Here is a 16,413-nt window from a genome sequence, read left to right as displayed (position 1 = left end):
TTCCTTTTTCAATTCTTTACCTTTTTAGTCTCTCATAGTATTTTTGATATTTTTTAGCATTTTCGTAAAATTTTGAAAAATATCTATAGATGCAAATTAAGAGTGCAAAGGAAGTAAAAAAATCATCTGGGACAGTAAATCTAAACAAAATTATAAAAATTGTAGAAAATGTCCTTTAAAAAATATGAATCTTTTCCATCCTACACATCGAAAACGGCTTTTGATCATAGGTCTTTTAGCATTTTTTTAGTATTTTGCTGAGTACTGTCGCTTCTTGAAATATCTCCATGGCGATATGTTATACCCTGAATACACATATACCTCCATAAAACTCGGCTTTATGATTCCCAATTACCGATTGATTCTTGCGCATGGTAGTTTGCAATATATCGCACATCTTTTAAGGGTCTGTTAGTGCTTTTTCACTGCTATTATTCCCTGAAAGCCCTGGAACTATTGCTCTAAAATGCGACCCCCTAGACTTGTTGGATGTGGATATATCCCACTGGTATTAACGTACAAAATTAATAATAAATAGAATAAACATTAATATATCTGGTGAGTGTTATGTCAGTAATATCGTATTCAAAAATATTCTGACAATGGCTAGTGAATATTTCAACCTAAACCCATTTCCGCTATTGAATAGAGACCGTCACGAAATAACAAATCCTATCTAACTGGCTCCACAATATCTCGGCTCCTGCTTTATTTGGCCAATGCCTTCCATAAAATGTACCTAAAGATTGATAGTGCGCAATCCCGCAGGCCAAATTGCCTATTTCGTTTTTCACTGTTATTGTGTGAACCACACCTTGGCCGTTCAATGTTTGATATTTAAGCTCATAAATCCCTCAAAAAAGATTTGCTTTTTTATTACCCCCAGGCTTTGATTTAATTATCCAAATTAATGTGAATATAATCTGGAAATTCTGTCCTTGTTTAATTGTAACGATTAGTAACGAGAATCGTGTTCGAATCATTTAAAATCAGGAGAAGAATTTCCCTGAGTATAATGAAATCAGTCTAGAGTTTTAAGTAGTTTCTCGGTGTAGAATAGAATTATCTTCAAGATAAATGTGCCAGCGATTTGATCTATTGTCGTTTAATGGGGCCAATTTTACTTCATGGCACATGGCAGGGGATATTTAGTTAGTGATAAATCTTCGAAAATAGCCCCTATTAAATTCACCTCGGGACTCTTTAAAAGACCTTAACACAAAATATTTAGTGCGAAATTGCATGTTAATTTTGTGTACCATCTCGTGACAGAACTTCGAGCATACAAAATTTCACTAATTAATTCCGAGGTGTTGAACATGAAACTCAAAGAGCAATTAACCAAATTAAAATTAAGGTAATCGACTTCGACACAGAACAGCGCACCTTTAGAAGAAAATCAACTTCCACAAATTTGAAAATTCATAGCCCGCATCACTTTAGTTAATCATAATGCATTAATTATGAAAAGAGGAGGTATATGTTGGTTATTATTAATTTAACATACAATAAAATAACTTTCTTTCAAAAATGTTTTTTTGATTGAGTCCTGTATATCCCTCACTCAAAAAATTGAGTGACATGAATTGTAGTTAGTTAAGTGGAAAATGTGGAACATTAAACTTTACGAGGAATCGACTTAAAATGCGGATAATTAATCTTGTAAGGTATATTTGAGGGAAAATGCTCTTTTCTCCGCGCCAACGCTATTTCCTTCCCAATTAAATCCACATTTGTTCGTTTTACTCCTATGAGAATGGTCCAAAATTGTTCACGTTTTCATGGCGTTTCATTAATTGGTATTCAAATAAATGGATGAGTATGGAGAGTCGATGATGATTTTTTTATTAGAAAGAAGCTCTTTTAATTTTTCCTCAATATCCTCTTAACATTCCAAGAAAGTGCTTGAACTAACGAATTTTAAACCTGCACCCTAATGGCATCCATCCAGCAAATTAATTTCCGCAGTTATAACATCAGAAACTTTGAGGTTGACAGCAGGAAGCATACACAGAGAACATGGAAGTTATAATAAATTACACTTCATTTTAACTTTCGCAACTTTATCGTAGTGTGTTGTTTACATTCAGGCAAACTGCCTTTAATGTATGTAAACGAGGCTTCATGCCGAGCAATTTATCGTGTTTTAAATGAATAATTTGTTGAATAACAATATGAGAGGTAATCTGAGGATCTAAAAGATAGCTGTGTTTCACAAGTTTCTCATTATTTATAATTCATGTGGAATTATTTAGGTTTTGGAGAATCCTGCTGTCAGATATTTTTCAGTTTGTTTAGTTGCTTCCTCTTCGTTTATTGTTTTGCGCTCATAAACACACATTGGTGTAAATGTAATATATTAATATAAATTAATGTTATTGTATATTTAAATAATATATAATTATATTATAAATAAAATAATATATAATATAAATTTAATATACTAAGTGACATAGAATTCAATTTCTATAGTAATTTGTACAAATATTTATGATGCCACAAAAACGACATGATTACATTTTCAGTCTTATCGGCCTCCACGTTTGGGTTATTTCTTTTTTATTGAATGTTTTTATGAAGGATGGAAAAACTCACTTTTAATTCCACAGTTACAAGACGAGTTCGTAGGACAACACCACTTTAAGATCGTCTCCTGAGATTGTTGGCTATATGCGATCGATTCTCTACCAACAGAGCAATTGCCAATAAGTGGTTTGCAGAATACGGCAGAGTTATTGGAATTCGAAATGTATACCGACGGATTAGAAGCTTTGGTCTATTTTCATACCGACCACAATTATTTGTTTTACCTCTAATTTCGGAGCACAAACGAAATCGACTTGAGTAGAGTCAAGAACGATTAGCCTGGAATGAGGAATGGAGGGCAATAGTCTTCAGGGTTAGAAGGCGGGATGGGGAACGATGAGATCGACCATTTGTTGTTAAAAGATATGTCCATAATATTGTTGGTATTAAGGAAGGGGGGAGGGGGGACGCCATTATCTGTCACGCTAAGTTAAAAGCAATATACTCACACAGTAGTACGTCCAAGAAATAGTGGGACCGTATTTGATACCATACTTCAGAACTCTCTGAAATCCTATCTTTCAACAGGATAATGCCTGACTACATGTGGTAAGAGTAGCGTAGGAATATTTTCAACAAGCTCAAATTGAACTACTGCCTTGGCCTCCAAAATCTTCAGATCTGCCTCCGATTGAACAGCGATGGAACATTATTGGCAGAAGATTGTGAACTTTACAGCCGCCCCCTTAAACTCTTGGAGCACTTCGATATGAGATAGAAGTTGCTTGGCATGAAATACCCTAGGAGGATATTAATTGTCTAATCAAAAGTATACCTACGCGTATTAATTAATGTGTAAGAAATCGTGGCGCATCGACACGTTGTTAATTATAAAAAGTTCAATTAATGAATTAAAAATTTCCAATTTCCTGGTACTTTAATAATTAACTTACTGAGACCCCTTTGACATTTGTACAAAATATTATCGAAATCGGAACATTTTTACTGGGTATGTGGGTTTTTATGTCACTTAGTATATCTGTTACATTTTAGAATCAATATTTTAGGACTATATGCAACACTTTTCGAGTTATGTAGAAAACAAAAAAGTGAATGGTAATTACTAATATTACTTCAGAAGATTAGTTAATTAAATAAAATTGGAGCGACACATAAAGGGGTCATATGTGTTGGGAAAATACCCAACATCTTCACCTAATAATAAATTTCTTTCTTTGCCAACGTAAACCCTTTTTAATCACCCTTAAGGGCAGTGTTTACATTATTCAAATGCATACACATTCCACACTCTTCCCACGCTCATAACTCTTCTCACCCATAATTTTTTTCACACCTTCATGGCACCGTATTGATAAGCAATCCTTATTTCCCTGCACTAATAATTCACACTAATTGGTATGACTATGAGGTGGTAAAAATATATATGGATAAGATGAGGTTCATATTCGGTGGGAAAATTAAGTTTTTGAGTCGGTCTCAAACCGTCTCACATAGTCTCTCACATAACACACAACGCCTCTTCAACACCTCTCCAACTCTCTTTTTATACTCCTACAACCTTAGTAGGATCTCAATACTGCTCTCAGTTAAAACATAACATTTGCCCTGTTCCAAAAAACTCCCGATCGTCAAAAGTTCTTGATAACCGGTGGTCGCTTGTGGTTCTCTAGTTTACCCTAACTTTACACTTTGTTATGACTTTTGTCACTTGTGCAGTAGTGTTAGACATTTAGTTAAATAAATATAAGTGTGTTATTATCAAGTGTGTTTGTTCTGCATTGGTTCAGCGCCAAATAAGCTGTGGTCCTTCGAACAAAAATAAGATATACACAAAAGAGATACAGTTCACCTCGGCACTGCCAACCAACTGTGCCCCCCTTGTGTCTGGGGTGAGACAGCAAGCAAAACGCAAACTTGCCCCGTTCAATATGCTTATTTTTTGTCTTGAAACCATTGCGATATCATCAATTTTCAATTGACCTCTTTGTGATATCATACAGAATTAAGGCTAGTAAGCACCCTTGCGTTATATTACACATGAAAATTATTACTATCGCCGTTAACAGAGACAAATGGCGGCACATATCCGAGCATATATCATACTTATGTAAGTATGCTTATATGCGTGTGAATATACTCGTACTTGCGTTTGGACAGATCGCCAAAACTGATCATATTATAACCGTAATTGAGGCATTAAGTACATAACTAACAAATATATCTCATTATGTGTACCCTATAATACCCCAACTTCGTGAATTGGAAACTACTGTCTAACTTTCACCGCAAAGGTAAATTAAAGATTTATACTCATCCTAGTCTCTAATTAGCAACTTCAGAAGTTAACCACAAATTATTTCGAGCTCGTGGGAAATTTATCTGGAGCTTGTTGAAAATCCTCTTTGCAGACAGCTAGAAAAGCATAGTTAAATACCTCAGAAAGAATTATTGAAAACAATTTTTTACTTAAAATTGAAGCTTGAAATATTTGCATTCTTTTCAGTAAGTGGAAACTTTTGCGAGCGTTTACGATTTATGATTTTAAGTGAAAGCGTAAATGAGGCTAAAATCGGAGGTATTTTATATTTTTAAGGAAATTACCCTGCAGGCATTTTACATACATTATTCTTTCTTATAGGAGAAATAAAGAGAATTAAATCCCCCAAAGAATAGGGTTGTCTCCACACCTTATCTGGGGACTCGTTGTAGGGAATAAATTTAAAATGCTTTTCAGTTAAATTCAACTTGGCAATTATTCTCAAATTCAGCTTCGTTTTATGAATAAAATACAAAACTAAATACTGTCTGATTGGAAACCATCTAAAATTATGTATGTGTCATTTAAATTCAAATCAAGTGAATATCACCATTTTATTGTTAATACACATAATAATTTCGCTTGAATAAATACTTGCAGTCTGAAATTTCAATTACAGAGAGGATTCAAATTTAAATTCGCGATAATGATTTTGTTCCCACTAACTGAAAGTTTTACACACAGGGTGATCAAACTTTATCTACACATTCTTTTTGATATACAGAGTGTTGAAGTTTCAACTATTTATTCGAGTTTTGACATTAATGTGTAATATACACTCACTTTCACATGAAATGCACCACCCAATAATAATAATAATTAAGTCTTGTAATTTTGGCAAAATAATGCTTCATAATAGAGTATCAAATGATCAGACTTTCAGTAAAAAAGAAAGAATGCTGGTGGTTTTTTTGTCATCGACCTATTAGATTTTTTATTCAATTGTAAATAAATAAAATAATATTTACATGGAAATATCAGTTTATTTTGTTGTTGAACTGTGAACAAGACATCTCAAAATGCCCCCAGCGAGACAGCGTTGAAATTTTTCCCACGTTTCGGATTTTGATAGAGGGCGAATTATCGGCATAATGGAGGGTGGACTTTCTTTTCGTGAGATTGCCCGAAGAATGAATCGGAACCACACCACGATTGCGAGAATATGGTCTTCGTGGTCTGAAGAGAGGGTTCAGCGACATCGTCCAGCTGGACGTCCTCCCCGTAGCAGCAACGCACGTGAAGATCGACTTTTTAGACGGATGGCCATCGGTGATCGATTTCAAACAACAATGTCTGTTGCAGTAGATTGGATGGGAGCTCTAAATCGTCGGGTGTCGATGGCAACAGTTTACAGAAGAAAATTCGTCTTTTGGCCTGCATTCATACCGCCCAAATCTACGACTGCCACTAACCGCCCAACACCAAGTTTCCAGATTGGCCTGGTGTCGAGAACGAATTGATTGGAATCATGAGTGGAACAATATCGTCTTCAGTAACGAGTCGCGATTTTGTTTATGGATCAATGATGGTCGTAGAAGAGTAAGACGATACCGAGGTGAAAGAAGAAATTTGCAATTTTCTGAAAGGTGCCACACAGCTTTAACACCTAGTGTTATGGTCTGGGGTGCGATATGTGTTGGCCGAAGATCTTCTCTTGTGTTCGTTCCAGGCACCCTAAACGCACGTCGCTACATTGACAATGTTCTGAGGCCAGTATTAGTACCTTTCATGCAAACTTTACCAAATGGCATTTTCCAACAGGATAATGCAAGACCATATAGTGCGAACATTACTCGAAGATACCTGGAAGAAGCACAATTGGAAATACTGCCTTAGCCTGCACGGTCAGCGGACCTATCGCCCATCGAACATCTTTGGGATATGATGAGTCGCCGTCTTCGAAATTTACCGAGGCCTCCAAACAATGTGGATGACCTACGACATCATCTTGAGGTAGCATGGAATGAAATGCCCCAGGAAGATATTGATCATTTGTTGCAAAGCATACCGCGAAGAGTACGTGCTTGCATTGCCTTACGAGGCGATGTCACTTATTATTAATTTTTTCATTATCCAATGTTGTATCTTTTAACTAAAAGTTTGATCATTTGATACTCTATTATGAAGCATTATTTTGCCAAAATTACAAGACTTAATTATTATTATTACTGAGTGGTGCATTTCATGTGAAAGTGAGTGTAATTCCTGCAGAATGATACTATTCGTGAGGTCGGATAATCTTTAACCCCCCACCCCTTCTCCTTCTAACTCTTGTAATGATAATTTGTTTTCAGAAAATCGAATTCTCTGCTCAATTTAGAAACGATTCCGTCGCCTTCATTTCACTTTATAGCTATCACCGTTCTAGAATTATTTGGAGAAATATAGGACGGAACATCCCGTTTTTATCCCGCTCCGTTACATTTTTTTTTTTTGGCCCATTAAGTGAGGCCCGCTCTGTGTACCTACAATAATTAGACCATTTGAAAGTCTCCAATTTCTTTCCTAAAATGCATATTCAAACAATTTATTCTTCTACTGAGTAAACCGAGTCCTTATTGCTACATAATACATTCGGACAGACAGGTTTCTATTATTTGTTCAGGACCCTGCAAGTTCCAACAAATTAGACACTGTTTGTTTTATTATAATAGAGTTATAACAATATTAAGTTTATTTACGCAAAGTTTGCTCGGGATTGTATCTACAATATGTAAATTATCACTCAAACAATCTATATTGTGTCTCGGTATTGGTTTAGCTCTAACGAAATCGTCGTCCAATATAGATTTTATTGTTTGTTGCCATGGCAGGGGATGAATGATTTGTACCAAACTAACGGTGGAAAACCACGGAAAATTTAAATAGAGCACTCATCTTAAATACGTGAGAAAAATACATTACAGCTGATACATTTTTGTCGTGATGAAAGTTATTTTATGAAGTTGATGATATATGTATGTATATTCGCTTTTTCAATTAAAAATATTGAATATTAATAGATTATTCCCATTTCTATTATCCCGCCAGTTCTACCGTGTACGCCACGTAGCTTAACTATTTCAATGAGAGAGGGGAACGTGATACCCAAGGAATACTAATCGGGTCAGCTAAATCTGTTTTGGCAACTTCAAACTCGATTTTAATTGGCGTTGCCGATACCTGACTGAAGTAAAATAGTTTCAATCTGAAACACAGCATTCAAAGAGTGAACGAGAAACTCATTTGCGATTTTCTTCACCATAATGCCTCCCTTTCTGTTGGTTTAAATTTACTCCATACCTTAAGTTAAGAGAATAGTATTTGTCTTGCTGCGGCTAAATTGCAAGTTCCATTAATCATTATTAGTTTGAAACCGGAGTTTTTCGTGTCAACACTGAAGATAAATGCTGGGTTTACCGCACGATTATCTGGAGTTTTTGGGAAGGGGGACAGTGGAATTGAAGTATGAGAGTTGTAAATTAAAACGACACGATTTATTATTCAGAGCAATCAGGGAGAGGAGTTTGCTAATTGTCACTTGATACAATACTATTATAACAGCATCGTAATATCAAGCCGAATGACTTAGGTCCAGTTTTTCAGTGTCCGATTAGAAAACGATAGACGACTTTGGAAAAAAATGCTGTTAAATTTTTTATTTTATTTAATTGCTTCAAAATGAAGCAGATCGTAATTTATCATAATTTTTTTTTAGGTATTATGAATTATATTGTTCATTGAGGTAAAAAAAGATTTTTATTAGGGTCGTCAAGATAATATGATCAGTTTGGTTATCTTCCAACGCCAAAATTGTATTGTATTGTATATGCAAAATTTATTGTTTTTTAGTGTCCTTAGAGGAGTAATAATATATTTATGAAGCGTCGAAGATTGATATTGACATAAGCGTCTTTACCTTTTTCATCCAATTTTCAATAAAATCGTCTTAATTTATGGGTATTATCGTAAGATATTCGAGTTTCCAGCTTTCTTATTTCATATTTAATTACTGAAAGTTATAGAGGAAATTTAAGTTTTTTTACCTTATCTCGCGTATTTAACAAAGAAGCTTTAAGTAAATCTATTTACTTTGCTTAATTTTATTCAAATCAACTTAGAAGACTTCCATGATTGTTTTCCTTTTTGAGAATACGTATGAATTTCTAGTTGGACAGTTTACTTATTTGCATGAGTCATGGCTAAAGTCTATTTAAACTTGGGAAATTTAATTCTTTATTTGTTGATTCATCTAGTGACACTAATATTGCCTCTCTGTCTGTAAATAACCAAAATTGCATAAAACGTATTTGTAATTCATGACTGAAAATCGACAATTACAGATGTGTGTGCGTAATGAAGATTAAAACTACGCGTAATAATATTCCATGAGGGTGTTGTGGAATATACATATTTTGCTTCAGGGTTTCATTATATTTATAAATTGATATAACTATTAAAATTTTAAATAAGTTTATAACTAAATAATCCGGTCAGTTCTTATTTTCCTCGTGGTTTCGAAATGAGTTAAGAGTAAGTCGCAGAAAAAGAGCTGGACAGGGTTTAAAATTTTGAGGTTCATGTAGGAAACCTTGGTAACTATAGAAGATGCAGAAGACAAGTAAATCACTTTTGCCTGTGAATGGAGACTTCGATCCATTTGTGCGTAAACTGCATAAACCCTGAATCTTCTTAACATTTAGCATATTTACAATAATGCTGTTAGTTCAGCTCACAATTAACTTTAGAAGCTAAAATCAGAACGGAATGCATACAATACTTTCCTTCAAGAAAAAAATCTATAAAGGTTCTAAACTGCTATTTCACCCTTATGATAGATGAAGCTATAATGTACGGAAGCGCCCCTAAAATACTAACCCATTAGGCAACTGAAAGGTATTGTTAAATAGGTATTCGCTTGATGCCCAGGCATTATCAACATTATATCTTTGGCATCTTACCAGGCAATAAAAATTCATTTTCCGACCATAATTTTGAGGATAAACGATAAGATCGCTTTAGGTAATAACAAGGGAAAATAGCCGTGGCGGTAGAGTCTATTATAATAGCTTTTGTCTAAAATACTTAGCAGTAAATTGTGGGTCTTGTAATTGACTTGCGAAGTTATGAAAATAAAGCATCCCATTCTAGGGAAGCGAAGAACTGAAGTTGATGACACTTGAGCTTGATAAACGCTTTTGTCATTTTTCCAGACATCTCAATTAAGAATTTCTACAGGGTGTTCCAAAATACACTGACAAACTTTAAGGAGTGGTGGGGGACGTCAACACAACCATTTTTTCCTTAATAAACATATGCCCATAAATGCGTCGTTAAGCCTGTAGAGCAAATAAAACATTTTAAGTTAAATTAATTCTCGATTTAGTTGGATATTACTGTCTCTCGTTGACCATTTTTTGTTTAAACTACGTTTGTTGCTGGGAAACACAAATGTTTCTTTATCACAATTATACATTCCAAAGATACTAATTTTAAGACAGTACTAGGTATTATTTGCACATTATGATGATTCAGTTGGCATAGTAACATTAATTTTATTGATTTTTTAATTAAAATTTATATTGAAAATAGACGATAATTTCTTATTTGAGGAACTTATCGATATGCACCGATGGATTTAAAGATGAAGTTCTGTAGCTTGGCCCGCGTGTACTCCTGATCTCAATATAGTGGATTTTTTCCTTTGAGGTTATCTTAAATCTCTGATTTACAAAACGCCTATTTGTAATGAGGAAGATCTCTTAGCAAGGATAATGGTCAGTTGCATACGTCTAGAAGCTATTCCCGAAATGCTCCATAGAATGCGCGAGTCAATGAACCGAAAGTGGAATTTTTGTATTGGAGCAATGGTCAACATTTGCAGAGTTTATTTATCAATAAAACATCGTCTAAAACGAACAAAATGTTGATTATAATGACCAAAACCATATTGGTTTTTTTCTACTCAAACGGCTCATTTGCGAGCAAATGTTTATTGAAGAAGGAAACTTTTTATTGATGTCTTCCATCACCCCTTAAAGTTTGTCGGTGTTGGGTGCGATTTTTAAGACACCTTGTATTTTCAACATCCTATTTAAAAAGAAACTTTTCGATTGTTGCAGGTGATTGTTTATCCAACGAAAGAAAGCCTTCAAATCTTCGGAGCTGCCTTCATCCTACTTCTGATATGGATTGTGGCTGTTGTACTAGCAATGCCCTTGTTTATTGCCAGGCACTTGCAGCATCACGATTTGCCTGGAATAGGCAGCGACATGTTCAGTCTGGATTTCTGCATAGAGAACTGGCCAATCGAACACGGACGAGCGTATTACTCAATATTCACGTTAATTTTCCAGTATACTGTACCGATCATTATTGTCTCGGTAAGTACTGCGCAAACTGAACCCGTAAGGTAAAAGCTAAACCGTGTTTCGCTGCATAACATTTTACGATGTGCACTACAAATCTCTTGCTTTGTGTTATTTTTGAGCTACAAACACAATGATGTTTACAGCGATATCCAACTTGTGTGCACATCACTCAATAAAGTCAAACCTGTGTTTATCAGGGTTTTATAATACTGATCCTTTGTTACAGGCAGCATACTATAGAATATCATACAAGCTGCGCTACAGATTCCAGGCAGGTTTTGTAAGCACTGAAGACAACCTTCAGAAGAATAGAAGACAGCTGAGGGGTAGAAGGTTGCAGAGAACCAATTTGCTGCTTGGTTCCATTGCTATAATCTTCTGTATCAGCTGGCTGCCTTTGAACTTGTTTAACCTGATAGCAGACTTGTCGCCCGATCCGGATAAATTCATCAGTCAACCGATGATGGTAAGTATTCGCTTCATGAACGTGAAGTTCAACGTGAATTAAAATTTATGAAAAATATCTTTGCGTCGTGAAATTTTATGAGTGAAGTCCAAATAAGTGTTAACTTGGGGCTTTACTAAGGAGCTGAAGAATATAATTAAAATATCGTGCTCAAAAATCTAAGCCTCAATAGCATAGGAACCGAGGGATTGTATGCTACAAAGCGGAAATTCATGGATGCGATTTTAGAACCGTGCAATAAATACCTTTTGATGTATGATTATGACAGGGCTATTCATATTTAATCAATATTTCTTTGCCGAAATAATGCTCCCCTTACTGAACCAACCATAAATGAGTTCCCTCTCGAAAAAGCTCTTCTCCCACGTAATTTAATACAAGTATGCATAAAACTCTGATTGATAAAATGGCAAGAAAGTGAATTAGGTTCGGTCGAGGAGAAGACAGGAGGAAGCAAATCCCGAATGTCATTTAGATATCACAAAAGATCCCGGAAAACAACATTGAATGTTTGCTGTGCGTCTTGGGGTTACATGAACCAAACCCTCCTTTACCAATTATTCAAATACTACATTAAATTTCGCGGTTCTGAAAGTTACACACAAGTCAAACTTCCGCTTATATTTATTTCGATTTACGAGATATTTAGCTGGGCGTGAATGTAATTTCATTAAATGAACCCGCTTTATTCTATCAATATTTTCAACTGGCTGCAATGTTCACTACTGTTTAACATTTTTCTAAAATATACCTCTCTCCATCCTCCCCTCGCCTCTCTTAGCAAGCCTCTTCTGAATAACTCCTTCTCTTCCAGGTCTGCTATGCAATCTGCCACATGATGGGCATGTCGTCAGCATGTTCCAACCCTATTCTCTACGGATGTCTCAACGAAAATTTTTGGAAAGAGTTTAAAGACATTCTGTGTATCGAAAAAGGCCTGGATGAGGTGGGTCGGCCCACTCAACGGTTGTCAGTGCGTAAAAAGTGCGAAAACAACCTTTTGAAGCCGGACCTTATGACCGACGCGACCAACTACCAGCAGTGCAACACTGTTAGCACCGATTTGACTGTTTTAACAAAGTGTTAGCGATTAAAGAAAATCGCAGCCAGGAATCATCATGCGAATGCTGTGAATCACATGAATTCGGCTGTTTAAGTGAAAGTGGGGACCAGGAAGAGGAGACGAAAGGACGAAGGAAACTGAAGATAGCGACAGGAGTAGTGTAAATAGTTTTTCATTTTCTTTTTGAAAAAATATATGTTTTTGTCTAGTGCAGGTAATGAGCTTTAAGATAGTTAAGAACTAAAAAAACCCTGACACTTTTTAAATGTGATTCTGAGGCTCCGATTAACCGGAAAAAGGGCGACAAGACTAATTCCCCGGAAAAGCCGCGGAGAACGCACCGACACATATCCTCCATTCAACGGGTTTCTGTAAACATCTTCATCAATCGTCATGACTGACAATCTGGATCAGGGTCTTTTTATATAAAATTTCCTTCTGGACTAATTCGAGACAGTCGCTTTTCCAGGGTTTGGAAATGCAACCCTCAAAATTAAATTTTTGTTTCTATCCACTCAGTTTGTCCTTTGTTCTCTCGAGGGTTTATAAAACTCCGACGGGAATTATTATGGAAAATGTGTTTTTACGCTCGAGAGGAATGTTTGCTTGAACCTAGAATTTTTTTAGAGTAAGAGATGAAATCGCTTGGTTATTATTGTAATTTTTAGCAAAGAATAGAGAGTTTTGGAATTTTGAAAGTTCTGTCGAACGAAATTTGTTTTCAAATAGTGCTTGAAGTAGACACTGAAAAAACTGTTCATAAAATGTCAATAAAGTGTAATATTTCATAGGCGAGCCCTGATTCACTGAAGCCACAAAAAAACCATTATTGCCATGGGGTTAAAGGCTTCTTGTCTTAAACTTCGCCAAACAAAATAGGCTTTGTAAGCAAAAACATGTCTAAAAGTCTAATCTATAATAATAGTGATTATACGAGTAGGGAACTATAGAAATTGAAGAGTTTGGCATACTACAGATTAAGAAACTTTATTATTTTCTGGTATCTATATTTGCCACTAAATTTAAGATAAACTTTTCGAGAATAGAAGAAAATCCTATTCAAAATTATTAAATTGCTGATAACTTTCCTAAGGGCTTTTATTTCCAATTTAACAAGAACTTTATCTCTCCCGTAAACTTTCCTATATCTCAATAACTTGGGTTCTATCTTCTATCTCGGTTCTATTATGTAAAAAGTTTTCAGCAATTATTATTTAAACAAAACAAATTGTGCTTGAAATGTCATTTTTGCAGAACCAGTGGTGGACATTCATTTACAATAAAAAGATCTCACAACTATCATTTACTTTATCGTTATGTTGCATTTTTTAGATGCAGGCTAACTGAATAAAAAATTTTGAATTTTTGAAAACACTCTCTGATTGACGAAGAAACGAAAATCCGCTAAGTGACCAAATTTCATTACCCAGTCGAAGATTACCCATCGAGAATATGTTTTCAAAGACGAGAATGAGTCTTTGTCGAGGATTCTAAAAGATATTTTTACTCATGAAAATCCACTAAGACATTTCTGATATCGAATCTTTGAAAAATAACCGAAACATGCACCGTTTCGACTATTTTTGTAAACAGTTTATTTAAAACTAATGCCGTTTGGAATCCTCTAAAATATCGAAAATCAAGTAAATATAGTATTTTGAATGTTTAGATTTTTCCTAGTATATCAATTTATCTTAACTCTCCATCTTTTGACAATAAAAATTCGTTGCACTGGTGGCTTAATATCCATTTCGTAAATTGACAAAAATTTATGAAAATAATTGATAAAGATCAAAATTTTGCGAATGCGTGGATTAGTTATTTCCGGGGTAGTTCATTTGTAACATTATCTTTATAGGAAGATTCTTTAGGTGATATTTGCAGTTAAGATTTTATCAAAATCATAATTGTTGAATATTGCCATTTTGAGCACGGTGATGGTTCGATGGCAACAAATACAGGGTGCTCCAAGTTCGCAGGAATCTTTGGGCACCTTTTAAGCAATAACAGATATACAATCGATTAAATTAAGGCAATTGTGCTGAATTTAATGCTCGTTAAGAGCCAGATTTCAGATTTGAAAAAATGCAAATCTTTAAAATGAAATTAAAAAAAGGTTAAGTATTTACGTGTATACATATATAAATTCCCCCTCTAAATCTATGGACGTGTTTTTTGTTAAAATAAACTTTCCCCAGAATCAAAAGCTACTTAGGATAGTCCGTCTTGAAATGAAAGCCCTGTATATATGTGTATGCGAATTATATACAGCTGTATTGCATTATCATTTTAACCGCATTATTCATCATACATACACTCATGTAAGCTCAAAAAAGAATGCATTTTACTTTACTCCACAGGGTCAAGGCTTCAATGAGCCCATGATATCCTTGGTTCTCCTTGGGGGTATATTGTAACTATTGTAGTATAAGATCGCATAAATGTAAATAACAGCAAAAAACATGTAAATTCAAACTATTTTGCACATAAGTACCTTATTTGTTAGATAATAATTTGAAATGTCAATATCATAGACAAATGTTAAAATGAGATTTTTATAACGGTTAGAGAATAATATCTATTTTGTAATTTTTATATCTATTGGATAACATAAACTATTGGATTAAATTGGTATCCAAATAGGGAACATTTGCTGATGACTAATAGTGAAACATGTATAAAAATTAAGTTGGTTCTAATTTTAATGAACTGGCAACCGATGAAAGTTAAAATGTATTTTTAATAATGATTGTTAGATGATTGTGACAGAGATGATGCTGATATTGTCAGTTTTTTAGAATTATTATTCTCAAACTTTTGTATCAATTTTTTTTACTGCCTCAATAATAATTATATTATAATTTTGAATAATAATTTTGAAAATAATATCCTGTCTGACCTGTTTTGCGAAATCAATACAATGAATTAAATAATCAATCAATAGAATTGAGTTATTCAATTAGAAGTGATCACTATTGGGATTAAGCAGAAACCAGTCTAATCAGATTAATTCAGGTGTCACTTACAAGTTCTTAATTTATTCCCAAAAATAACTAAAATAGATACATTTTACAGCTATTGAAGTTATCCTGACTGAATCAATACATTTAGCTGTTTAAAAATTGAAAACCTGCATTTTGAATCATACGAGTAAATATGCGCAAACGCTTTTTTCGTGGTCACCATGTATATATACGTATGCATTTAAATGTTCTACGCTCATCTTAAAACATTAAAAAAAAATGTTCATATAATAACTATTGCACTTCCTATTTATATTTTTAAATTTGATTGATCTTTCCTGGGAAAAATATTGCATATTGATTGGTTTTCTAAACATATGCTCCTTAATTTGTAAATTATTAAACTATTTTTAATATTATTTAATATGTTGCTAAGAAATGTAAAAACATATAAGATGTATTTATCTTCTTATGATGTATTTATTACTGGTATTTTATAATAAAAAATAATATAAAACACAGCGTTTTGGATTTATCTATCAATTCAAAGCCCGGCATAATATCATATTTTTATGGATATTTGTTGAAGAGAGGTAGGTATAATTTAATTGAATGAAAACACATAAGAGTTATAAAATATAAAAGTCGGACTAAAATCAAATAAAAATAAATTATTTTTTTTAGCGAAGTATCAATGCTTTCAATTA

At 34.1% G+C, this 16,413-nt stretch overlaps 1 protein-coding gene across 1 annotated transcript in view; it reads left to right on the top strand.

Annotated features, from left to right (window-relative positions):
- NPFR (Neuropeptide F receptor) overlaps positions 1-16,039 on the top strand; it is a 59,544-nt gene extending 43,505 nt beyond the window's left edge. Inside the window, exons 4-6 of the mRNA XM_066391858.1 lie at positions 10,966-11,226; positions 11,441-11,680; positions 12,495-16,039. Of these exons, the coding sequence (XP_066247955.1) occupies positions 10,966-11,226; positions 11,441-11,680; positions 12,495-12,767 (774 nt within the window). The 3' untranslated portion in view covers positions 12,768-16,039. The remainder of the gene's footprint in view (positions 1-10,965; positions 11,227-11,440; positions 11,681-12,494) is intronic.
- The last annotated feature ends 374 nt before the right edge of the window (positions 16,040-16,413 follow it).

The sequence above is a fragment of the Euwallacea similis genome, chromosome 7 (assembly GCF_039881205.1).
Source record: "Euwallacea similis isolate ESF13 chromosome 7, ESF131.1, whole genome shotgun sequence".
NCBI classification, from domain to species: domain Eukaryota; kingdom Metazoa; phylum Arthropoda; class Insecta; order Coleoptera; family Curculionidae; genus Euwallacea; species Euwallacea similis.
The sequence above is the reverse complement of the archived record's forward strand: the minus strand, read 5'-3'. Positions and strand labels throughout refer to the sequence as shown.